Source organism: Seriola aureovittata, chromosome 4, assembly GCF_021018895.1.
Source record: "Seriola aureovittata isolate HTS-2021-v1 ecotype China chromosome 4, ASM2101889v1, whole genome shotgun sequence".
Lineage (NCBI taxonomy): Eukaryota > Metazoa > Chordata > Actinopteri > Carangiformes > Carangidae > Seriola > Seriola aureovittata.
The window spans coordinates 18,108,716-18,135,040 of record NC_079367.1 but is presented as its reverse complement, the minus strand read 5'-3'; the positions used below and the strand labels follow the sequence as shown (position 1 = coordinate 18,135,040).

General features: G+C 42.9%; 2 protein-coding genes across 4 annotated transcripts; one reads left to right on the top strand and one right to left on the bottom strand.

The window, feature by feature from the left end:
- Nucleotides 1–197: 197 nt before the first annotated feature.
- dnajc30b (DnaJ (Hsp40) homolog, subfamily C, member 30b) lies at nucleotides 198–3,010 on the top strand. Its single transcript, XM_056374226.1, has one exon. It carries the CDS (start codon nucleotides 244–246, stop codon nucleotides 1,426–1,428), a length of 1,185 nt encoding a protein of 394 aa, XP_056230201.1. The 5' UTR covers nucleotides 198–243; the 3' UTR covers nucleotides 1,429–3,010.
- On the bottom strand, nucleotides 3,007–25,337 carry LOC130167743 (SH2B adapter protein 2). 3 transcript variants are annotated; one of them, XR_008827325.1, is made up of 10 exons: nucleotides 25,111–25,335; nucleotides 14,948–15,920; nucleotides 10,703–10,804; nucleotides 10,359–10,450; nucleotides 9,920–10,020; nucleotides 9,653–9,814; nucleotides 9,355–9,557; nucleotides 8,227–8,401; nucleotides 5,405–6,550; nucleotides 3,007–3,245 (listed from the first exon to the last, which is right to left on the bottom strand). XR_008827325.1 is itself a non-coding variant. In XM_056374225.1 (9 exons), the coding sequence occupies exons 2-9, from the start codon at nucleotides 15,887–15,889 to the stop codon at nucleotides 3,238–3,240; spliced, it is 1,785 nt and encodes a 594-aa protein (XP_056230200.1). In that variant the 5' UTR covers nucleotides 15,890–15,920; nucleotides 25,111–25,337; the 3' UTR covers nucleotides 3,007–3,237. The 3 variants fall into 3 exon arrangements, 2 of the variants coding, with proteins under 2 accessions (XP_056230200.1, XP_056230199.1); XM_056374225.1 differs by lacking the exon at nucleotides 5,405–6,550 and having other exon boundaries at nucleotides 25,111–25,337; XM_056374224.1 differs by lacking the exon at nucleotides 3,007–3,245 and having other exon boundaries at nucleotides 3,597–6,550.
- Between the last annotated feature and the right edge of the window lie 988 nt (nucleotides 25,338–26,325).

Genomic DNA, 26,325 nt, shown 5'->3' with positions numbered 1-26,325 from the left:
AAAGGTGAAAAAGTTGTCCTTGAATTTCATGGCCAGAATATACTTTAGAGAATCTATGGTCAATTCTATTTAAATCCACTTGTTATCCAATACATTACAACGTAACCTTTTCCCTGCAAAAATTATTGGTCGACTATAAGTACTTCCTGTAAACACTGGCTCTTACTGGCTCCTGGCTCTATGACGTTTCCGGATGCTGCAGCTGTTTTCCGGGCTGTCCACCGGCCCGTTCTTCTCGGTGAAATGGCAGAGGTCGGTCAGAGGCTGGGGAGCGGAGTTTACCGACTGTCCGCCCTCAGGAACAGCCAGAGTCGTCCGGTGTGCGCCGGTGAAAGCCCCGGATCTCTGCTGGTAAACTGCTCCTTCAGTGACAGCCGCGTTAAAGAGGAATCAGCCCGGGACCAACGTGAAGTTCAGCCAGTGTCAGAAAGCAGAGCAACACAACGCAAACCAGAGAAACTTTCCAGAGGGAGGAAAAGTAAACGTCAACAGGTAAATGGAAGTTTGCTTTGTGCCACGTCTTTGGAGCTGGATTCATCCCGTTTTATCGGGTTTGTTCAAACCAGAGAGAGCGTCCAAGCTCATAAAACAGCCCTGTACTTAGCTGCAAGACTGCAGCCTCTCCTCCAGGAGAAGCTGCCACTCTGCAGGATGACATGCTGGACCAGAGGAGCTATTTCCATCCACCCTGACACCTTCAGATCTCCTCAGCAGCTCCGAGCTCTCTGCACTGTTGTCTTCATTCTGGCAGATCAGGGATCAGAGAGGCCAGGATGTGGACAGGGACTGAGACGGCTGAAACTACAACCTGATCCATTTACAGCAACTAGAAACTACTGCTGGAGGAGTGATGGGAGCTCAAAAGATGCTCCTCTGCTGTACAGAAGCAGGACGGCCTATTACGACATCCTCAAAGTGACCCCAGGTGCCACACAGTCCCAGATCAAGACGGCTTACTACAAGCAGTCCTTTATTTACCACCCTGACAAGAACCCAGGGAGCAAGGAGGCCACCCAGCGCTTCTCTGAGATCAGTGAGGCTTACACCGTGCTGGGTAACATCAGCCTGAGGAGGAAGTACGACCGGGGCATCCTGAGCCAGTCAGATATCAGAAGTGCGGGGAGACCGTCCTCCAAAGAGACCACGAGCAGATCCACAGGCTCCCAACAGCAGCAGCAGCATCAACAGAGAGCCAGACGGTACTCCCAAACAGGCGGGAGGCCCATGTTTGATTTTGATGCCTTTTACCGGGCTCACTACGGGGAGCAGCTACAGAGAGAGAAGGACATGAGGGCCAGGAAGGAGCGCATGCAGGAGCAGCAGAGGGAGCAGCTGAGCAGGTGGAGGCAGGGGAAGATGATGGAGGTGACTGTGGCGATGCTGCTGGCCATGGCAGGGCTGATATTTGTGAATCTCACCAGGCCCTGAAATAGAAGCAGCTACCAGATGTGATCCTATGGGGTTACACGTTACGACTCTCAGGGCGGGAGGACACGGAGGGGGTTGGGGGTGCTACCTCGGACTGTTTTGCATGTGTTGCACAATTTCGGACAGTTGCAGAGGATAATTTTAGTTTGTTGCAGGAGTAGACAAAGACTGTCTCTCTAAAGCAGCAGTTAGGCTTTCATTCATTATATGTAGCTGATAATATTAAAGGTTAGGGTCACTATTTTTCAAGTTTGTCTTAAAGAAATAGTCAGGTGCCCATATGAGCATTGAATCAGTTTATGCATTCTGTCATCTAGGGGTGGGTTTTTGTCAATTGCTAATTTAACTTGATTCTGCTTTTCCCCTTTTTGAATGCAAATTTTCTGAATTGTTCCAAAAGAAACCCCTGATATATATTCAGTAAACAAGAATGTTTTGACAAATGTTGCAGGGAGAGAATCATCATACTGGTGTGATTGTATGCATCAAAGGGTTAAATCGCACATTTATGAAGTGCTTTAAAGGAGATTTCAAAATATTGAGATATATATCATGTATCACAATATAGCCTAAAAATATTGCAATATTATTTATTGTTTATATTACTGTAATTTCTCCTATTCACACTGGCTACTAAGAGATCCCCTCCTAATGTGTTTTCATTGTCAGTGATGGAGGACAAAATCCCACCCATGCATAAGTGTATTCCAAAGTTTATTTGCAGCTAATTTGAGGCTTCAGCAATCTGTGTTAGACAAATCATATGTATATCATCCAGAGTTACAGCCTTTTTTAGCAGCTCACTATGGAAACAAAAAGTACGACAAATACTGTAACTTTGGAAGTTTGATCCGTCTAACACAGACTGCTGAAGCCTCACGTGACCATCAGATAAACTTGGGAATATGTTTTAGCCCAGAATAAGGTCTGTGGATTCTGCGCCCCATCACTTACATAGCGTAGGATCTGAAAGACATAAACAAACTTTACACTTACCTATAAAGGTGTGACCGCTTAAAAAAGTAGAAATTGGAAATCTGTGACCCACATAGCAGAATGTGGAAGTATGATTCGAGCATGTAGCTCTTTCAGGAATCTCATTTGCCCAGATGTTGCAACGTCTGCAGGAGAAAACCAGAGAATCTGATGTACATGCACATGATGGATTAGTCTTTGTACTGTCAACAGTTGTTCTACCAGTTGTGAAGCTGCTGTGTTAACCTGTTAATTAACTATCTATTAGTCGTGGCAAGTTTGAACCCAAACAACTTTTTTTGACAGCTTTAATAGATTTTTTTCTGTCCATCCAAACACTGCACAAATATGGGAAACTTAAACTTTACATGCTGAACAACACGGTTCCTCCATCTTTCCCTATACACTGGTGCTGTAATCTAGACAATTACTTTAAGTGTAGGATTTGAAGATAATTTGCTATTACACATGTTTAACTGTATACATGTATGTAATGTACATACAGGATGTCACATCGTGTTTGATATATCACTAGAAATTTTTGAATTGTTTATTTTATGTACAGGAAACTGTATTTGAGCAAATATAATAAAATAACATCAATTTTCTTTGTTTCAATTTAGTTTTATTCATCAGTGATCATAGTAAATATGTAGTTGTAACTGCCAAGCATTTCTTTTTCTGCAGCAATAAAGAGCTGACCTCTAGAGGGCGTCTGTGCACATCAAAATGATCTCTGGGTTACAGCTGGAGGCCTGAGGGGCAGAATGAGTCTAAACTCAGTGTGGGGTGATACTGACGCTTGTCCTGGCCGTCTCATGACAGTGTGTCGATTTATTTCCCTGAAAATAAAACAGATTGGAAACATGAAACATGGTCAATGTCTGGGATTATGTCATCAGTCTTTAAACTGACTGAAGTCGTCAATACAAGTCAAACTATGCTCTTTGAATCTGAATGTATAACAATTGAAACTGTTTTTGCGTTAGTGCATATTTATGGAACACAGGCTGACAGTGTTTTATTTAACGCGACCTGAAACAACAGAAAACCACATGACATGTTCACAGAGCGATGACTATGTTTGCAACATTAAAGCTCTTGACTTTTCTGAGCCTTTAATCTCCACCATTTCAGCCTGAACCCGCAGACTGTGACATTTATGAGCGAATAACTGCAGAGAACATGCAACAGTCTGTTCACATTTTATTCACAGAAATATAAAGTAGTATGTCAAGTACATCACTTTGTACAAAATTGCACAGACTCTTCAAAACTCAGTCAGACAACAGAAAAGTCAGCCTTAAGAGGTGTTAAGAAAATAAAAGGGAGACATGAGCAAATCTGTGATATGTGAAAGGGGCTGTTGCAACAGACAGGTTCCACTGAGGATGTTTCATCAAGAAGAATCAACCAATTGTACATAAATAAGACTCAATAGGAAAAATGTCATTTACAACGGCTGAGGAATAAATATGTTTCAAAAATAGGATTCAAATTGGCACATGAACTGATCCATTCGCTCCTTGACTGAAATTGAAATTTCACCTTTGAGGCTAAATGGCCATGCTTGACAAGACGAATGCTGAGTCTTGATATGTTTATTCCAACTGAATAAAAGTGTTGCATGTGTTCTAACTACAGTAGCTGTTTGATGTTTTTATGCTGTGTGTATTTTTATGTTTTCAGGTGTATCTAACATGCATTAAAGGAAGGAAAAGTTCAACATTTTGGGGATTATGATTATTTGTTGTCTTGCTGAGAGATGGATGAGTTGATTGATAGCACTCTAATATCTGTTCGGCAAATATGAAGCTACCGCTTCAGCCTCGCATTAACACTGGAAACAGTTAACCTGGCTCTGTCCAAAAATAACAAAATCCGCCTACTAGCACCTTTAAAGCTCAGTAATTAACACATTATTCTTGTTTCTTTAACCAGTGCAGAAATGAAAATGTAAAAATGACAAATCACTGTTTTACAAGGAAATATATATGACGTACAGGATCAGTAATTTCTTGGAGTCTCCGCTGGCTGCTTGGCAACTTGTCCCAACCAAGAAATAGTCTGGCACATAACCCCCCATAAAATGGTTATTTGTTGTTTTTACACTTAGATTTTTAAACAGACATGTTAATCAGTGAGCTTTAGATGTTTGTATAGCTTCATATTTGTTACAGACATGAGAGTGGTATTCATTTACTCTTTTCATTTAACTCTTAAGGAAACAAATACACACATTTTCAAAATGTCTTTTCCTGAAAGAGGGTATTTTCACTGATATTTTGTATTATAATGAATATTTAGGTGTCAGTTCTTATAAATAATATTTTGTGGTGTGGAAATTAGGTTTTCTTTTGATTTATTAAAAAGCTTAATCTCAGTAATGTGTTAGCAAAAAGTACATTTCTCTACTCAAGCATGGCCATCTAGTTCCTATTATATTACAAACTGTACCGTTCCAGTTCAGACCTACAAGCGCACATGCAGGCCGCACAAACAGTACAAAATACTGCCACCTTCCTAAAAAAACAAGTCCCAAGTCCCTCCCTCTGCTGGTTTTGGTATAATAATATCTTCAAGGCATTACTTCAAAGTGAACTCCTATATGAACAGCATATCTAATCTACAGGTTATCGATATGATGATCTTGAATACAGAACCAGCACCAGACGGAGGGACCCCAAAAACCATGTTTTAGAAACATTACTGTAGCACACCGATCATTGAAAAACATTGGGACTCTAATACACCACCGCACACTCATAGAAATAACCCAGTATGACAGCAAAATGGGAGCCACCCTGCCATATTTGTAAGGACTGAATGTGTGTTGTTCATCTTCCATTTCAACATTTTGAAAGTGATTTGTAACACAACATATGACCACCTGTGTGAATGCTGCAGCCACCGATAAAGCTGTGAGAACAAAACCATTTCAGTAGGCAGAGATATGCATGTTCAGTATGTTTGAAGCAGAAACCGACAGTAAAATAATCACCTGCATTTAATTTTTGGGCTGTTGTGAGTATGTCAACATCATCCTCCTCATTGCTATAGGCAACAGTCCATTCAAGTCCAAGGTAATCGTCAGGCACTAAGACCCTTTAGGCTGTACATATTTAAGAAAAACATCCCCGGGCTAACACTAACACACCCATGATTGCTGCACTGATGTTAGTGTAGAGCAGAGACCTGGAGCAGGACTTTGTAGGGCAACCCCGCAGGGACAGTGAGGATATCCGGGACAGACTCAAAGCAGCTTTACAAACATTAATGGGATGCTCTCAGGAGCTCTGGAGGAGCTCTGAAGGGAGGGACTGTTTCTTCAGGGTCATTTCAAACTCTCAGTCCCTCAATGGGGTGGTGACACAGGCTCTGCTCCCAGGGAACTGCGGGTAAGGGTGAACAGGAAGTGGTTGAAAGAGAAGAATCAAAGCCACATGGCCACTGGATGACTTCCTCTTGCTTTCTCCACCCACACAAATCTATGTCTAATCTCCCACTCCATCTCAACCTCTCCCTGTCTACCTGTCCCTCTCTGTATGTCTGTTTACTCACATCCTTGACAACTAAATTTGAAACAAAGAGCCTGAGGGATTTATCAGTGTGGACAAATGGCTCATCATGATCTCACCTCCTTTCTCAAATCAGAGAAACAGGAAATTGCCTTGAAATAAAAACAAACCAAACAATGGGCGATCCAGTGATTTGGACCGTTTTCATCACCAGCTGAACGTCCCACATCACCTCCAACTTTCTGCATCTCATCCAATTCCGAAAATATTCGACTGAACCCTGCCCTGGGTGGTTTAGTAGAAAGAGTACTGGTTCTCCACAGCTCGGGCCCTTCGAGTCCCATCAGCGTCATGGTAGTCCTCAGATGCACCACTAGAGGCCTCCAGCAGGCGCTCAGAGCTGTTGCTCCGGCTTTGTAACCCTCCTCCTACTCCTCCTCCAGTACCTGGGTCACTGCGGGAGAGGGAGGGAAGGGTGGTGGGTGAGGAGGAGGTGCTCGAGGAGAGCGGGGCATCAGAGGGAGGGCCCGCAGGCGCTGTGATCCCAGGAGGGTGGAGGGCTGGCTGGGCTGAATCTGTCCGGCAGCCCGCATCCCTGGGCGGGGTGAGGACTGGAGGCACGGTCACATCTGGAGCAGATTGTGGGGAAGAAGAGAGAAATCTTTTTGATAGATAGACACATTAATAATATAGATTAATGTGTTCTGCTGATAATTGTTTGTTGGCTTCCACTGGAGAGCTGGGAGCAAAAAGCTCCTTCATAGAGCAGCATGTAAACACAGGCAGAGTGGGCCTCCTTTATTATCCTTTCTCTTGGTGGGCAATAACACCGACAACACTGGTGCCAAAGACACGCCTGACCAGTGTATCAATAAAGCCTTTTACGCCCTGAATCAAACCCTCACTCTATGTGCATGTGAGTGAGTGCATGAGTGTGTGTAGGTCCAGCATTTGAGGAAACAGAGGGCCTCTTTGTGACCACCAGGGTGGGTTGGGCCCAGAGTCTCGGCCTGCATGCAAAACTCCTGCGGTATAATCGCCCCCTCACTCTCCTGTACAGGAGGGCATTCATCCCATGCCAGCAGAGCAGAGGGCAGGAGCAGTGTTAGTATGGAGGACGAGGAGGGGAGGGGCAGGTTCAGTGAGTTTTAGCAAAGCTTCTTCCATCTGTAAGGACAAACCTCTGCTATCCATCAACATATCTAACTTTCTGCAAATTTCTAATCTTTCGACAATAATCTTTGGTGACCTGAGGAGCAACTGTCAAACTGACACACTTCCTTCTTGGAAATCACCAAATGTCCGCGACAAAGTTCTGCGAGTTATAAGCGACTGAATATGGAGAAACAAGGCAGTTACAAGATATTGGTAAATGCTAAAACCTAGCAAAACGGTAGCACATGCACAGTATAGCCTTAATATCAGTCACGTCCAGCTAATATCTCGCAAGTTTTTTAAATATTTGATAACATTAGCCGTCACAAGCTTCTGATCAAACCAGGCCAATTAAGTCTGTAAATCTGAAGCAACGTAATGAGAGGCAGACTTAGATATATACTGTATATCTGCTGATATTAGCTTATTGTGTCAGTGTAAAATGAAATTACAGAACAGAAATGCAAAAGATATGTTTAAGGAGATCAGGAAACAGTGTCTCCATTATATAGTTGGTCCACCGAGAGTAATAACATGTTCTTTGTTGTTTATGTCAAAACTGACAAATCTTATCTTTTCTATTTAACAGTCAAATATCAAAAATCCAGGATCAGCTGGGTTATAGTTATTGATGTAAACTCAATGGAAATATTGTAAAAAAAATAATAAAAAAATAAAAAAATAAATAAATTCACAGCAGACATTTTGACTAATCATAGTATAAAAACCACAACATTAACAAGGGTTCAGTAAGATATAAGACCGTGACAATGATCCATTATGAACAACAGCAGGACCCTGAAACTGAAGCAGCTAAACCGAATGCAGCCATCATCATGTGTGGGTGTGTGTACAGATTGTGCTTGACTGACATCCTCCTCACTCTCCTTTGATGAAGTCAGGTAGTTTCCTGGATAGCTCCACCAAACAACCTGAGCAGAGGTCTAATCTGACAGAATATTTAAAAAAAAAAACACCTGTATCAGTGTGCATGACCTTTAACTCAGTCCAAATGGTTGACCTCTCCAGCCCGCTATTATCAAAGCACAAATTAAGCATCTTATTAGGATCTGGGAAAGTGCAGAGCGGTATGAACGACTTTAAGTTTATACGTGATGTGTGAGCAGTTTTAAGTTTTGGGGTTGTGTACCTGTAGCGGAGCTTCGCTGCACTTGTACATAGGAGCGTAATGTGATGTCAGCCGAGCCTCCGGATTCGAGCGGGATGGGGTGGGCGTGGAAGTGTCTCAACATGTCCGACACAGTGTGAAACCACAAGTGGTGGACGTGGCACTGCCCGTTCTCATTCACCGACAAGCGCAAATGCTGGGAGGGAGAAAGAGGGGAGAGTGGAAAGAGACAGGGGAGAGAATAGTTTGGGATTCAAAGGAATGAGGGAAAGGTAGATGGTAAAAGAGAGGGTAGGGATGAAAGAGAGAAAAACAAACAGAGAGAAAATTGCAGTGTGAGAACAGTGAACATCTGATGCAGACAGACCAAGACAGAGGTCAGGACATTATCTGAGAGGCGTCTCGCTGTGGGAACAGAGCGACAAGAATGCCAAGGCTGACACCAGAGGAAGAGGCGGCAGCTGACACTTCCTCAACACCGCCGGCTGGCAGGATGCGATGTGCAGGGATCATGTTACATAAGAGAACACAAAACATTGACATTACTGCATCTTTGCCAGGGCCAGAACAACTTGGTCTTGCTGTGAGCTGCAGTGACTGCATCCCAAATGTCAAGAGAACAAGCCTGAGTGAATTTAACACTACTGCAGAGCAAGACTGCAGCTGGGAGGAGACATTAATGTATTCTAGTGCAGAAACAACAAGTTGTTTCATTATTTCAAGAACACACAATTCATCAGTGGCAATTTTTATAACAGATTACTTATTTCAAGTCTTTCATTGAGTCAACCATTTCTGTTTCTAGCTTCTCATCTGTCAGAGTGTCACCTGTTGGATTTTTGTGAATTTTTGTTGTTATGTTCAGACAAAATAAGTAAATTGAAAACCCAACTTTTGACTCTGAGAACTTGTAATTGGCATTTGACATTTGAATATATAAACCTATATATATATATATATATATATATATACATATAAATGAATATATAAACATGAATATATAAACAACAATAACATCTATACATTAACAAATAATCAAACCAATAGTTGCATCACTACATCATGTATACAACACACTAACATCTCCCTCTCTCTGAGTTAACTTACACAGAGCATAATGCTGTGTCTCATCTCTCTTAATCATCTCACCTTGGCTTTGCCCTGGAAGTTGAAGGTGAGGACGTACTCGCCCGGCCGTGTCTCGCTCTGACGAATCACAAATAGCCCGTGGCTCCTGGCCCCGCCTGCAAGCACCAGCTGAGCCGCACGCACACGAGACAGTGTACCATGGAACCATGGGTAACCCGCCAAGCTGGCATCGCCATCTGAGTCTTTAGCTCCTTCACTGCCACCTGGGAAGAGTCACACACACATCCATGTTTTTATTTTCATGTTTATGGACATTCACCAGGTTGGATATTGATTAAGCAAATGTATGTGTTATCACCTGCAGAGGAGTTGGAGCCCTGGGCCTCTGGGGACTGGAGGAAGCGCTCTAAAGGCATGTGAGATGGGTGCTGGGTGAAGGGGGGTTCCCTGCAACGGACTGAGGGAGCGCTGTAATGCTCTGCTGCCGTAGGACATGACCTCTCCGGAGCACGATACACACCTAAACATTTTTTTATACATTAACACACACATCCGGATCAAAACATCTGATTATTATGTAACAGTGGATGCTGCAAAAGGGAAATGACAAAGAGTCTTTGCTCACCCTCAGACAGCAGCTCACAGCTGCAGGAGGCCACCATGGAGCAGTCTTTGGAGGCCTGGCCATGAGGACACGACGCCAGCTCAATATCATCGCCGCTGTCACTGCACACAAGCAGGCGGGTAAGGAGAACCGCAAGAACGTAACACACAACTCTACACACATCCTCGTCCAACAAACATGGACACAAATAATCCCTCTGTTTACGTCCCGAGCTGCACTGACTAACATCCACTAACCCAGGCGACTGAGGAGGAATGTTAGTGGTGCAAGCTCGTCCATGTTTGTGCTCAAGCAACCTGTCAAAAACTCAGCTCATTTCATGATTAATGTCTGTGTGTGTTACTCCACCCCCCCCCCCCACCCCCCTTCACCCTTCCCATCCACACTTTCCCCCTCTCTCCATCTTCAGCCAACAGCAAATATTTATCTGGTGGTTTACCCCGGGTCTGTGCAGTCCTGGATGTCAGCAACCCAGGAGTTTTTCTGCAGCGAGTCGATGGTTTCCAGGATGTACTCTCCCCCGTTTTCCACCTGTGGAAGCAGCCAAACACTGCGATCACACACTCAGCTGTGTTCGAGGGACCACATCAGGGCACAGAACAGGGCAAATCCAGTGTTAACTCAGCAAGGGTGTGGGCTAGCTCATTTTCAAGCAAACATTTTTTTCATAAGACTGTTACCAAGTTGTCTTCTATACTGTGAAAATTAGGTATACCCATCAAGCATTTCCACAAATGCAGGCGCAGTTGTGTAAATGTAACTGTAAGTTTGTGCAGCTTCTACCTTAAGAACAAAGGTGTTGTCCTTGTCGGGCATCTCCAGCGGCATGGTGGTCCTCACCTCCACGATGGCTGACAGAGGGATGCTGACTTTGGGCTTTGAGGACTTCAGGCAACATGCAAACAAACATAAGAGCTCATATTAACCACAGTGTGAGTTCTTTACATGATGTGATAACCAGCACGTTGTCAGGGGAGCATTCACGACTGTAAAATGTTGCACTTTATATCATTGGTTCCCAGCAGGTCAGTTGGGACTCTCACAACGTCCTCAGATAAATGCTGCCACACCACAGTATGTTTATGTGTTATTTTTCTCTAATGTTTGAACTGTGTGGTAAGAGTAGTGCTACTGTAATACTACACTATAGTTTTGCTTCAAATGGCCTCTAAAAATGAATCAAATTAAATTGTTCAAGGAGGGAAACTCTAGGTTTGAACTGGAGTCAGAGGTAGCGCATGCTTCACATGAGTATGCTTTTTATAAGTCACACGCCAAAAACATTGCAAACCTTTATTTTAGATGACTTTAGACAATAAACATGAATGTGCTGCCTGGTGGTTGCAGATCACAGTGGACTGAAAAACAACACAATGTTGTTAATATGGTAACAACATTGTTTTTATAATTCATGCTCAAGAAAACAAAAAAATCCACCCTCTGGGTGGCATCACTAAATTAAATCCTTCTGGAGGCAACTGCACCACTTGTAAAAGTAGAAACGTTATATTTTGCTACAAAAAAAGCCCTACATAGAGTTTTAAGTAAGTGGTACAGATTTAAATACTACCTCTTTTTATTTAGTATGTTTTTATTGTGCAACGCACCCAACTTCTCCCAAACCTCAACCTTCTCCTTCACACATAATAATTAAGGGGCAATGTGCAGTCTGAATTACTGGTACAGCAGTAATGAACTACACCTCCTGTCTCCTGAGTTTAAATAACCCATTCCAATAAAATAAGGCCAACATCAAAAGAGCAGGGAAGAGTTTCAAGATTGCACACATCTGCAAAAATAACTCCACAGCTCCGTTTTCATGCAGTCTCTTATTTCTCACCACGTTTCTCAGTGATTATTCCTGCTGAGTGACTAACAAACATAAAACACGGAGAGTTTACAAGAGGGTGAACACAGGAAACAACCTGGCCTCAGTTTGCCCTCTGCAGAGAGCTGGATCCAGGCCATCATCTTAACAGATTCAAAGAGTGTGTTTGAGGCGGAGAGCTGTGTGTGTGTGTGTGTGTGTGTGTGTGTGTGTGTGTGTGTGTGTGTGTGTGTGTGTGTGTATATACGTATTTATTTCTGTGTGTGTCAGGAGAGGCTGACTGATGGTCTGGCAGAGGCTTATCAGCTGATCTGTCTGGAGTAACACTGTTCTCATCTTGATCTGCCTGTGCAGCTGGCTGCCGTCCACACCCACGATGCTTTTCTCTCGATCAGATGTCAAAAACCACTTCCTTTATTAGACCATTTGACCATTTCCTGTACCTCTCTCCTACAAGCAGCACAAGCCCAACGTCAGTTTTTGGTTGATGCAATCAGTATGAACTAGTGCACATGACAGTCCTGTATGTTAGAAATACGTGAGTTGACAGTGTTGTCAGTGCTGTGAAAAGGGTAAAGTCCATCTTTAATCTGTGGTGAGCTGTGTTTCTGATAAAAGCACACTGAGCAGCATTAGCATTAATTTGAAGTCGAGTGTCCACCTTAAACTTAGACCTGATGAATCTAAGTTTAATATTCAGTCTCCACCATGTTCACCTGCTAGTCGCCAACCACATCTGTCTCCTGTTTGGAGCCGGACAGGTAGTGTAGAGTGGTTTTTAGAGCTTTAGAATAGTTGGGTTAGTGACCCTTTTCACATTACATATCATATCTGATCTATTGTTGATATGAAAATATTGATTAGTGCAGCTTTAAATTTGAATTTTCAGTGCAAAAGAGCTGGAAATCTTTTCTCAGGCAATATTTGAAACTTTCTTTTTCTTTTATCTTGAAGTTGCTGCTCCAAAATTATGGAACCAGTTGCCATTAGATATCAGATGTACTCCCCCCATCTATAATTTTAAACCTAGGCTAAAGACACATTTTTATTCACTGGCCTTTTTAGCTTGCTGACCTTTAAGTTCGTTGTCATGTTCATAATTGTGTATTTGCTCCTCGTTATTTTCTTGTTTTTGTTAGTATGTTTATATGGTTCTGTAAACAGTATATTCACTATGCTTTCCTTGTGTTTTACTTATTTTACACATTTGTTTTACTTGCTTTTATTTATTTCAATGTCCTTTGTACAGCACTTTGGTCAGCTCAAGCTGTGTCTCAATGTGCTCTAGAAATAAAGTTGACTTGACTTGCCTTAACTTATAAAATAGATGTAACACTCAGGATTATCAAAACATCCACAGGAATGGATGGTAATTTTGGAAAATGATTAAAACATAACAACAAACAGCAAAAGCAGACATATCTTTTTGCATCTTTAGGCAATTTAACATATTTTTCCTCGCAGCTGTTTACTTAAAGCTGTCTGATGTTATATTCAGGATAACAACAATGCATGCACGCTACTTTGTTTGGCGTGAACCTGAGAGTGGGTCGTCTCGGGGGGCCTGCTGCTGTGTCATAATGCAGGCAGTTAGCATGCTGCAGTGTGCTGTCTCTGCCACACAGAGCAGCCGGCAGATTGATGACCCCGACAGGGACGTAGCCAGAGCCAGTCAGCCAGGAGCAGGCAGGAGTGAGATTTTATGAGTCAGTTTATCTTTCCGACACTGTTGACTCTGCACTGTTATGATTTGTAAGATCTGAATAGCGCGGCAGTGATAAAACAACTCAGAGAGTGTCTGCGGGCCAGGCCTGTCGAGATGTGTGTTTAATTAATGTGTCATCAAGGATGTAACTGTTGCTCTGGAGCCTCTCATAATCTCAGCTTGGTCCATTGCTGCTAATAATTTTTCCCACGTGTGGATGTTTATAGAACACAACAGAGGAAACGGCTGTAGCACAATTATTAAGTTTCATTTCATATGTTCCCCTTGTGGCTCTCACTGAGTTTGGCAGAGTCTTCGAGTTATTGACTATTTTGGTTCCTTTTTTCAGTTTGTCATTGCAGCCAAAGCTCAATACTTGTTTCTTGCACATGAAAGGGAAACTTTGTGATCCCTTACTCTTACAGAAATTAATGCAGCTTCCTCTCTCTCTCTCTCTCTCTCTCTCTCTCTGTCTCTCACACACAATCTCTGGTGTTCTCAAGCAGCTCCTTCCCCCCTCCTCCCACATCTGCCTCCCACCTCTCCATACCCCTCTCCCCCCTCCCTGCACCCTTATCCCCACATTCCCACCAGCCATGATCAAAGGACAGTGGCAGATTTACACACACTCAGCTGCACAGCCTCACAGCCCTCTTAAGGTCAGGGGCAATGATCTGGAAATCCCATACAGACAAATGTGAAGTGTGCATGCATGCACGTGAGTGTGTGTGTGTGTGTGTGTGTGTGTGTGTGTGTGTGTGTGTGTGGTTCGACTTTAGGCTGTGTCACTCAGCGTCAGAGGGGCTGGATTATCAGGCTGAATTGATATGTGGGATCCATGTAGGGATGCAAGTAATGATTTTTTTTCATTATTGATTCATGTGTCAATTCTTGTTTCAACTCCGCTTCAAGTCTAATCTTCAAGTAAACATGTCTTGAAGAATTGGAAATGTGCTTCTCCTCCTGCTTTTAAGTAGCTAAACAAAATGACTTCACTAAACCTTGAAAAACAATTTGCTATTATTTGCTATGGCAGACCTGGCTATGGTGAAAAGTTGATGACGACATGGACATGGGCAGTAAGAACTGTGAAAAACCGCTGACTGGCCTGCATCTTATTTTTTTCTGAAAAGTCGTTGGGAAACGTTAATAATTTGATCATTTTCTCTTTGATCACTGTTTTATGGATGGGTGGAAAGATCTAATGTGTGATGCGCTGGATGTAAAAACTTTGAACATCTTTGAGCTTTGCGCTGTTGATCAGATAAAACAAGCAACTGGCGTTCTGGGAAATTAAAATCTTTGTTGTCAAAACAATTAAATGATCAACGAAGAAAGTAATCAACAGACTGACTGATAATGAAAATACTTGTTAGTTCCTGCCCTAAATTAATCCATTAATCAATTAATTAATCATTTTGTTAGTTTGTTCATTCACTCTCTCAATAAGTTGTTGTGCCCAACTGTTCCTCTACGTCTGTGTGTGTTTGTGTACCTTGGGTGGTACGTAGAACTCCAGCAGGAACCTCTCCCCTCCTTCCTCCCTCTTCGTCTTCCTCAGCAGCAGGCGGCACTTCTGCCACTGTGCAGCGCCCATACAGTTAGTGTCATCAGCCACCATGTACCTCAGCGCTCCCTCCCTTTGGATTTCCAGCAGCTCAGCCTTGTGGCCCTGGGAACCCCTGGGAAGCCGCAGCTTTTGGGACCACTTCTCTCCCCCTGCAGCCTCCCCCCCTCCTCCTCCTCCTCCCCCTCCCGCTCCTCCTCCTCCTCCTCCTGCCCCGTTAACCTTCCTGGCTCCAGAGGGAGCGTCAGGCTCAGGGGAGGCCCGTCGGTGCCACATCTCCTTCACCCCGTCCACCACACACAGGCTCATGTTCCTCAGAGAGAAACCCTTCTTGAAGCGAGCCTTTGGGTGACTGACCGACACGTCCTCTGAGCTGCGGGACTGTCCCAGAGCAGACACCTTGTGGGTCGACTGGGGGCCTCGGGAGGAAGTGGTGCCACTTCCGCCCCCATCTATCCCTCCCCCTCCACTGTCCATACTGTCCAGGGATTCACTTGAAGCCCCGGCGTCTTTGCGTCTCTGGTAAAGGTCGTGACCGTAGGACAGTGGGAAGCCTTGGATTCCCAGGAAAGGAACAATGCTGTACTTGGGTGCCGCGTTGGAGCCGTCTTCCGGCGAGGACGCCTGGTTCTCGCGGGCCTGGGTCAGCGCTGCAGAAAAGCACTCCAGGAAGTGGTGGGCAAAGTGCTGTGAGAAGCTAGCATCAGCACCGGGCGAGTTGTAGCACGGGTTCTCTGACAGGAAGCGCTGGAACTTGTCAGCGAAGTCTGCAGCGGAGGCTTGAGCATGGAGCTCACAGAACTCTCGCCAGTCAGGCAGTGGGCACGAGGAGGAGAGCTCCGGGCTACCGGGCACCACCGCTCCGTTCATCACTGGGCCATGCCAACCCACCGAGGAGAGGCTGGAGAGGAGGAAGAAGAGCACAGTGGCATTAGTGTGTATTTGCACACAGCCTGCATGTGTGATGGTGCAAAGAATAAAAAATGATGTGATTGAAACAGACTTTGAACTTTCTGTCATTATAATATTTACATCATGGTGAAAAACAACAAATAGAACACTTTAAGGTTTTATTTATGGGGTTTTTAAATCACTAGATTTGGAGATACATATATTTCAGTGGATCAACTCTTCACAGTAGATAATGAATCTTATATCTATTTAATACAAACACAAACCCCCCAAACTCTCCATAAAGTTCTGACACCATGGCCTCGGTGTCCTCAGTGGCAGCTACAGCTCTGGTGAAAACAAGCACAAGCAACATCCTAGTTCACTTTGGTGGGAATTTATTCCCTTAGAAGAGTCCAAACTCTCTGACAGCTCAAGATTATGCGCAGGATTGGCATGTCATTGAAGGTTTGATATAAAATGACTCATCAACAGATTCAATGTGACAACAGATCAGAAAGAAATCATGCAGAAGTTTCCAATTGATGGTTTCTGACAAGCACTGATAAGATTATCTGAATTATCTGTCAGAGCAGGTTACCAGCAACTTGGATTAAACACAAACTGATTGTACGGCTCTCCTTTACTGTTGTTTTTCTAAATAATTAGTATTTACTGTATTTAAGGCCACAGTTGCGCTTGTCCATTCATCCTTTCATTCCTCTGCCTTGTCCGCAGCATGTGTGTGTGTGTGTGTGTGTGTGTGTATGTGTATGTGTGTGTGTGTGTGTGTGTGCGTGTGTGTGTTTGCATGACTCAGCTCTGCCTCCATCTCTTGGCCTGAGCAGTGCCAAACCACATCACATCACCAATAAAACTCTTTGCACTCTGGTCTGTCACAGAGTCAGTAGCAACATCCAAGCGCAGTTTTAACCCCCCCACCCCTGTCTCACTCCCCGTCTCTCTGCCTCTGCACATCAGTGACTAATACAGCATCAGTGAATAGCATCAAACAATCAAAAACATGTTGGTTTGATTATTGTTGTCTGTAAATCACCCAGATAAAAGGATATCGTGTGAGGGGGCATTCTGGGCGACATACGCACAGGGATGGCCAACACTCCCTCAAGCTGTGAAAGCTTATTCTCAGAGCTGCTGGGCTTCTCTTGGCAGTTCACTCACAATATGCGCTTGAATGTTTGCTTTCCGAAATTGCACTCTTAAACCAAATTACGCATACTTGCATGCATTCGCACTGCAGAGTTTCCTGGAATCTCTCCTGCAAGCAGCTTTATTGTCATTTTCAAAAAGCATCAGTGTGGGTTGTCTTTTCATAAAGGATTAGAGCAAAAAAAACTCTCCACTAGAATTAAGTCTGACACACACATTCAACTACAAGCCACTCTCTCTCGTTCCCTCTTCCTTTCCCTCTCATACAGATCTGAAACAAACAATATGCCAGATTAGAGAGAGGATATGATAAGGGAAAGTACACAGGAGTGCCAGCTCTTTGAAGGACCATCGCTGAGCTCATCCCTCAGAGAAAGAGAGAGAAACTCTTGGATGCTGAGGTGTCAGAATTTCAGAGGAATGCTATGATGGATAGAGACATGAGAAAGTAAAGGAAAGGGTGAGATTAGAGAATAATATATCTGCACGGATGTCCCATAGGAACTTCATATGGTGTGTGGACGCGAGTGGATGGAGGAGGGGGGGGGGGGGGGGGGGCGCACTGTGTTGTTGTTCTCTCCCATGTTACTGCCAAAGGTGCTGAGATGGGAGCTCTTTCATGGCCCGTCATCAGGTGACAGCAAGACACGTTACAGACGTGCGGCGCAGAGAGGCGACGGAGAGGTTTGATTTTTTGCGACTACATTTTCATTTACAAAAGAAAGAAATAAACAAACACACAAATGATGGTACCAGTTTCTAATAAAGCAGCCTTCATCATGGGTGTAATTGATGGCTTTATGAGTAGATAATAAATCATTGCTAATGCTTAATACATCAGTTATCGTTACTAACAACAACTCTTGGGTTTTCAAGTTAAGTCCCTTGGATTGGTTGAACAGTTTGTCCGCTGTGAAGGCAAATAAAAGTCAGTATCTGAATCTCAGAAGCAGCTGAAAACATTATAACAAAGTTTAAATGCCACCAACTTCATGGCACTGAAATATTTTTACTTTGAACACCATCCATCTGAAGTTATGGGGTTGGACTTATTTTGGGTAATTTAAAGATGGTATCAAGTTGTGGTATTTCAAGTGGTATTTAAAATTCAGTGTAGAGATTAGATTTAACAATTAGGTATTCTGTTGCTTATGACAGTCAAATTATTAGGGTCCCTTTTTGCTTCCATAGATCACTTATCTTGTGGAGAAGAGCAGCAGAGCATCTGGACCCAATATCTATTTATTAATAACTTAGTATTTATAACCTTCATTAATGACCTAACATTTATAACTGCAGATTTTATGGCTTATTAGAAAGTGCATTTGTGAACTGATTAACAACATTTATAGCTGCTTTATTACCAAATAGGAAGTTAAAAACACCAGCTAAAGGCATTTTCACCACCTGGCAACCTAGATCTGTTCTTATAGCGGTTTATAATCGATCAATAAAGCATTAGAAAATGTATTAAAAACCATTAATAAAGCTGTTAGTTACAGCTTAAAAAGCTTTTACAAAGAGTGCCGTATTAGAAAGTGGTACCAATTTGATTAATGTGTGGAACTAAAGGTAAAATCACTTTACATTTTCATTCACGAATCCATCACTTTCATTCATCCAAACATCGATCCATTCATTCCTTCAAGCCACACAAGATAAACTGCTAATCACAAAGTGTTGTTTTAATAATTATCTCGCTCCCCCTGTAAGTGTGTGTGTGTGTGTGTGTGTGTGTGTGTGTGTGTGTGTGTGTTGCTGCTGCTGGCTGCGAGGAAGTCAATACCCATTCAGCTATTTAAAAACCTGCACTGATCCAACTTTCCACTCATTCAGCAGAAAAACAACGGCACACAGGGAGGTGCACTTCTCAAACTCCTGTCCTTCCGCAAAGATGAGGATGTGCCTCTCTCAAGGATACTGAACTGACTGTACACCGCGCCCACACACTCACGCACACAGATACACACACATTCACATTCACATTCACTCACCGCGTCAGCATGAAACTCAAGCCATGAGATGCTGGAGGAAGTGGACAGCATTAGGGTTTTCTGAGGCTCAGCAGACTGAAGCAGACTACATACTGCAAAGCACACTGGGGTATGGACTAAAAGTGATTGGCAGAGACAGCGAAAACACAACTTTTGTGCGGGGGATGAATGAAAGAGGGAGCGACGGAGGAGAGAATTGGGTGGGGGGGGAGGGGGGACTCTATGAACTGTACTTAAGTACTATTTTGAAGTACTTGTATTCAATTTTATGCCACATTGTACTTCTGCTCCGCTACAATTCAGAGTAAAACATTGTACTTTTTACTACAAATTTATTTGACAGCTGTACATACTTTTTCTTACTTTTACTTTACATTTAAATAAAGATATATAATACGCTTAGAAAATGCAACACACTTATAATAAAAGCTGCATCTGGCTGTAAATATTCTACTAATTTGCTACTAACAGTAAATATGTTTTGAAGGAATGTTTTCTATTCACAAAATGCTTCTTATACTTTAAACCTGCAAACCTGATTTTTTTGGCCACTTAGTGGTTGATATGGTGAACTTGTCGGCATTATTGTCGGCTTATTTACACAACCAGCAGATATTCAAGCAACATTATTGTTCATTTGGACTTGTGTCCTGACTTTTAGCTCTGTTTTTGGTCTCTACCAACTCCTGAAGGAAATATCTGGCTCTTTAGCTGCTAAATGCTCCATTATGTTCACCAGCTGGTCACTAACTGTGTACGCCTGATGTTTGGTGCTGAGTGTACTGTGGGGTTTTAGGGCTGAAAACAGCTGTAAAGTTGCTAAACAATGAGCTGAAACTCATAGTAAAGCTCCATAAAGCCGAGGGGAACTGCAGATTCAGGAGCTGTAGTTTCATCACTGCGATCAACCCCTTTCACATTGTCACAAAGTTTTCAAATTGTCATCTGATACAGTCTCATTATGAAAATAGCCGTTACAGGCGCGGTTACGTTTCAGTCTTAATACTTCTGTGCTTTTACTGAAGTGTGATTTGGAAGGAAGGACATTTACTTATAATGGAGTATTTTTATTCTTGCATTGGTACTTTTACTTAAGTAGAGGATCTGAGTACTTCTTCCACAACTGGAGGGGGGCATGTTTTTGCTCTATAAGCCAGCTGCTAAAACAATCAGTGAGTGTGTGGAGGTGGAGGAGACAAGGGGAGGGTAAAGAAAGGGAGACACAGTGTAGGACGAGGGGAAGCAGAGGCACCACATAGATTCTCACATCCCCCAACTCCCCTCAGCAAATTTTTTTTTTTTTTTTTTTTTTTGCTCCAGGTCCATCAAGGGGAGTCGAGGGGAATATGAAATGTTTACCTCCATCTTTCAGGCCTCAGAAACCTTTCTCCTTCCTGTCCCTATCTGTTGTAAAAATCTACCACTACTGTGCCCCCTCCTCCTCCCGCTGCTTCGTTACCCAAGGGAGCAGGGCTGATATCTCTGTCAGATGGTTGGGAGTTCTCTCTGTGAGAGTAAACTGACCGGGGAGGAGAGGAAAGAGACATTACCGTGCAGGGAGAAGCCTGCAAAACACATCGTGCAAGATCCGTTCATTTCGTGTAGTTTGCACGGCCCTCACAGGACTCAACTGTGCAGAGCCGGGAATTACATGTGTCTGATTAATACTGTGGTGTTGTAGGTAGTAATATAGAGCCACTGAGGAAATGATATTCTGGCCAAGAAAAACGGATGTACAAGAATTTGTGTTTTTAAAACTGTGTGTACACATACTTTACCTCCGAGTACTTATAGAGATAAACACTGTACACACACACACACACACACACATGTTGCTGTGAGCGGTCTCATGCCAGCAGCACACCCTCAGTGACTGGCTGATGAGGATGATTGGTGATGTTGTGCTCCCACCCCAGGGAGTTTGGGCCCAGCCATGTTTTCTAAGATTAGCCCGCTCCACAGCACAGCACACAGCTGGCAGCACATTCAGTACAGTACAGCGCTGTACATACACATCCTCAACTCTACGTGAATCCATTAATTATGTGTTCTTATTTAAGATGTAAATACTGCATCAGTTAGATGTTGACTGAGGACATGTCAGGACATAAAGTCTTTCATGTTTGTGATACACACTGGATATAGATCAACTGAAAAACACAACACTGCTGTATCTATGTTGGGTACAGCATGTATAATAAGAACAGCTGAAATGATTAGTCAATGAATTTATTAAGTTGATCGTCAGAAAAATAATTTTTTATAACCAATTAATAGCTTAAGTGATTTAAAATAAGTTGTAAAATTGTCAAAAAATCTCCTGACTGTCAATCACCCAGTAATTTAAGTAATTTCAAGGTACTACCTCGAGCTCAAAATGACAAAATGACCCAATTGTATTGAGTAAAGAAAATGAAGACTCCATTAACAGGATAGAAGCAGGTGACAGAGACCCAGATACCAGCATGAACTCGATGCCTGTTTTGTTTTGTTGCTCCACTGAACGAGGACAGAAACAACAGCAGACAGTGAAGCACACAGGAAGGAAAGTCCCACTGACAAAAACTGACTCACCTGAAGAAGTCAAAAGACAGATTATCACAGTAGACATCCAGGTGTGGGTGTGTGTGAAGACGCCAAGAAAGAAGCAAGGAAACTATGTAAACCAGCCACCCATCACTGAATAAAAAAGGATGATAGTAGTGGGAGGAAAAGCAGAGGAGATGTAGACACAAGATAAAAAAATCCCAGGAGGGAGAGAGACTGGAGATAAAGAGGCAGAATGAGCGGTTGTAGTAGGAGAAAGGGCAGAAATAGGGGTCAGCAGTAACAGACCCCCACCCTCAACCAATTCCATCCACAATTTTTGTGATGTGTCCACTTCAGAGCAGCAGGTCAGTGACCTTTAACCCCTGCTCCGATAACCTTGTCCCTTCACTAATGTGGCTGAATGTCGTCTGGAGAGTTTCTCTCAACATGACACAGGACCACCAGAGAGGAGAGACTGCAGGGCTGATGTCCACACAGACAGACATTCAGTCCTGATCCAGAAACTGACAACATCCAGGCGCACAAAGCTACCCGTGTGCGAGTGTGTGGACGCAGACAGATGCAGCCGGAGATAACAAACCAGACATGTTGAGAAGATGGAGGATAGGCATTCCTGATCGCCAAACTGTAGCAGTGCTCACCAGGCTGTGTGATGCTGCTGGTAGCAAGGCCTCATCACACAGATATTAAACACATTAATTAACGTGTCCTCTACCAGCAGGCTCTCCTTGCTCTCGCTCTCTCTCTTAGTTTCTCTGGCAAGCAGTGACAATGTAAATATTGAGCGAGCGCAGGCGTCCATATGGTAGCCAGTGATAAAGGACGAAGCGCGTGGGAGACGCACATACCGCCACTGACTTCCATTTCCTGTCTCTCACCCACCAGGCCTAACTAATTTCACAGATGACCACAAGACTCTCACAGAGACGTGTGTGTGTGAGCAGCAACTGTGTCACTTACTAGAATAGATGGGCTTTTAATTTGGTGTCACAGAGTGAAGCTGATGTAAAAAAAAAAAAAAAAAGCCAGATGACGGCACCAACAGCAGGGTGAACGAGACAGAAAGTAAACCTCGACACAGGGCTGCATCTTTAACAACAGTTGTTCATTATCTTTTACAGTTATCCAATCAATTATTATGTATCTGATTATTAAATATAGCAGCAGTAAGCGAGAAAACATGCACAAGAGAAGATATTCAGTTTAGTATCTCATAAGACAAAGAAAAGCAGTAAATGCTCACAACTGTAGCTGCCAAAAGAGACATTTGAAAACATGAAACAAACACTGAAATGGTGGAGCAACAGAGCGTTTGGCATTTTAGTTATTTCTGCTTAAAAAAAGACTTTGATCATGCATCATAAAAACAGTTGCTCATTATTTTTCTGTTGATTGACTTAATGATCATAATTGTGAATCCTGTGCCCATTAAAAAAGACCAAGCAGACAGCTTCAGATTACTTGTTTTATATGACAAACAGTCAAAAGGCCAAAGTCATTTACAAACAAGACAAAAGCTGGTTTAGTTTCTATTGACAAATTGCTTCAGCACTACCTCCAGGAAGCACTAAATCCAATACTTTTGTAATAAATTATAACGAACAGTTATTTTGTTTCAGCTCTGTAATAAATATTTTGTGAGTATTACATAGTTCACCTCTCACTGAGACTATGTGATTTGTTGATTCAGCTATGCAACAGGCATTTTTTTGATGTGTTGGAGTACACGATATCATAAAGTGTTCTTGTTATTTTGTCCACTTCCTGCAGAATATATCAGTTCCATAGCCTAGCTTGTATACATCTCTTGACTTTGGTCAACTGTTAAAAGCAAAACTTTTAGGGAGAATCTTTGTGAAATGTGATTTTACTTGAATATTTCAACAAAACAACATCCCTGTTGCAATATTATAGACTGTAGTTGTAGAAAAACGGTAAATAACTAGTACATAATAAGAACCTTCCTTCAGTTAATTCATTATAAAATCACAGTATACATGCAATATGACCGCAGAGTAGTATTATCAGAATATGAGAGTGATGTAAAGACCTATATAATGGTGTTTGCAGGGTGTTTCTGTTATTCTGCCCACCCAATGCAAAACATATAGTCTAGCCTGGGTAGTGTAACATCACTTTGCTGGGGTTAGTTGTGAATAACCAAAGTTTCAGTCAAACTAAATCAAAGCAATCAATGTAAAATTTCTAACAGAATATTAGACAGCTGAGGAAAATAAATACTATATAATAAACCCCTGCCTTCGATTAGGTATAAAACCTTAACATAGTGTAGATGCAATGTGTCCTTATCGCAGTATAATCAAACCTACAGTATATGACATTTCTATTTGTGGGGATGTTTTGGATTGTAATATACTGCCAGGTGTTCTTATTATTCTGTCCACCCCCTCAGAGAATATCTACATATGAGCTTTGGTCAGAAATGAAAAGCTGAACTTTTAGAGAGGGATTACGCGCATCTTATGTGCAATTTGATATTTAGAGGGATGCTGCTTAAATATCACCACAAAGCAACATCTGAATGAGAACATTATGTAAATGAGCTATAGAATGAGGAAAATAATGAGCCATTCCCTCTATAAAAGTATAAAATCAAAACAGTGTCAGAGCAGTCTAGCCTCACAGGAGTATTATCAGAATATTATAGTGATGTAAACACCTATATAACAACAGGGCTGTGTGCCTATCCTGCTAAAATCATTCTTATTAGGCTTCATAACTGACTGTCTCGTGCAGCCTACAAAGAGATACATGAGAGGAAGTCAATAGCAGGCCTACAACAGGCCTACTGCGGGCCCGGAGAGCCTGTTTAATGCCAACAGTGGATCGTTGTGCAGGCTGCGTACACTGGACTTCATGAATGGGAATCGGCAGCAGCCTCCTGCTGAATGGCTGACAGATCCAGGTCCAGAAAGAAGGCAATGAATGGGAGCCTGCGTGCGGAGTCACGAGCCGGTACCCTGGTATTGGGTCATCTCGAGCGGGCCTATACATCCCATAACATCCCATCAGATCACATCAGGCCCCCGAGCCGTCCTGTAACTGACCAGACTTTACTCCCTAAAGGCTATTAAATGGATTATCGGAAAAGCCCCTTTACACAGCGACACCCCCCACCCCCCCAAGTCCAGGAAGCCTCATCCACAGGGCTCTGTGCTCATCAGTCGACTGCACTTGTTCTCTACCATAAACCGATTCTTAACGCAGGACTCATCTCGGAGGCTGACTGTGGGGATGAAGCGGGTTTAACACCAAAACACAGCAGCCTCCTCTCCTCCTCCTCCTCCTCCTCCTCAGCACCAGGAGGTTTGTTGTTGTTATCCTCAATAAACCTCGATGCTGGTGCCTTTCTTTTCACATCATCATTAAAGGGCTCTGCAAAATATGTCTAATCACAGACGTCAGGATGTGTCCAGACGCGCTAAATAAGAAATAAAACGCAGCGGCGGCGGCGGCAGCTCTCACCTCAATCCAGGACTGGTTTCATGACGCTGGTGTCTCTGGGACGAGCCTGGCTTTGCTGTGGAGATGTTCACTTCTCAGGATGTAACATGGTTTAATTCCCTCTTCATCTGCTGCTCCCCTCTCCGGTTTATACGAGAGCACAGTCGGTCAGCGCTCCCTCCATCTCTCCGCTCGACGCACTGTGCTGTTGCTGTACCTTCTGCTCTGCTGTCCACTCACCACTGACAAGCCACAAGGAATAAGAAGACATGCTACTTCCCGAGTTCAGCTTTCAGAATAAAAGCTGCTTAGCAAATCAGTAGCCTGTAAGTGTGCATTGATTTAGGTCCCTACAGTGAGCTGTTGTCAGCAGGGGGACCAGGGTTTCTAGTAGCAACAAGGCTGGATATCAGTTCAGGTGACAACACATTTTGTCCTGAAGAGTGGTGCTGCATCAAAATCTGACTTTAGGACCTATATTGTTTTGATTTTTGTGCTCACGTGATGCTTATCGCTACATATTTCTAAATGAAAGTTGCTGTCTTTGATCAAATCACCACAAACTAGATGACACAAAAACCGTTGTGTCTAGGGATGTTTTTGCAGTAGCAGCCTATATGATCAGTTTTCTGGGTCTTCATAATGACGCTGCAGTATTCTTCTGTATGCACTGTGCTTGATGGGAACTTGAAGGAACAGATTACAGGCCAAAATGCAGAAGTAGCCTGCATTTTGTATGGCCTATTATTTTTTTATTTTGTAGGCTTACATCACAGTTACAGTTCCCTCTTACTTTCACAACCACATTGGTTTACGCCCTTAGCTTTAAAAATTCTTTTATCCATATATGTTAGACTGGTTTCAGCCGGTATGATATTTGAATACCTACCATTGTGCCACGAATTGTACAGCCTTAGCTAGCTGTCAGTTACCATTCAGTTTTTCATAAACAAATGACTGAACTCTAACCAGTTTTTTTTTCCTATTACTGCCATTGTTATGATTTCCTTTATGATATCTGACCTTTGCTGCCAATGAAGCTAATAAAATCTTATCTAATCATGGTTGAAAAATACATCTGAGAAACAGTCACACAGACTTTGGGCTTTTGAAACTACATCAGTACACATGGATACAGTGAACTGAAAATGCATCGTGGTCCAGATGAAGCAATCAGAAAAATCCTTTCGTTTCACAATTTTTTTCTCCCAATTTCCCAATACATGAGCCACTTTG

Coding starts and splice junctions, on each gene's coding strand:
- dnajc30b (XM_056374226.1), top strand. CDS start 244: ATGGCAGAGGTCGGTCAGAGGCTGGGGAGCGGAGTTTACCGACTGTCC.
- LOC130167743 (XM_056374224.1), bottom strand. CDS start 15,889: ATGAACGGAGCGGTGGTGCCCGGTAGCCCGGAGCTCTCCTCCTCGTGC. Junction 10,021..10,358: donor CAGGACTGCACAGACCCGGG/GTAAACCACCAG, acceptor GCTTGTGTGCAG/TGACAGCGGCGATGATATTG. Junction 9,558..9,652: donor GGGCTCCAACTCCTCTGCAG/GTGATAACACAT, acceptor GACTCTTCCCAG/GTGGCAGTGAAGGAGCTAAA.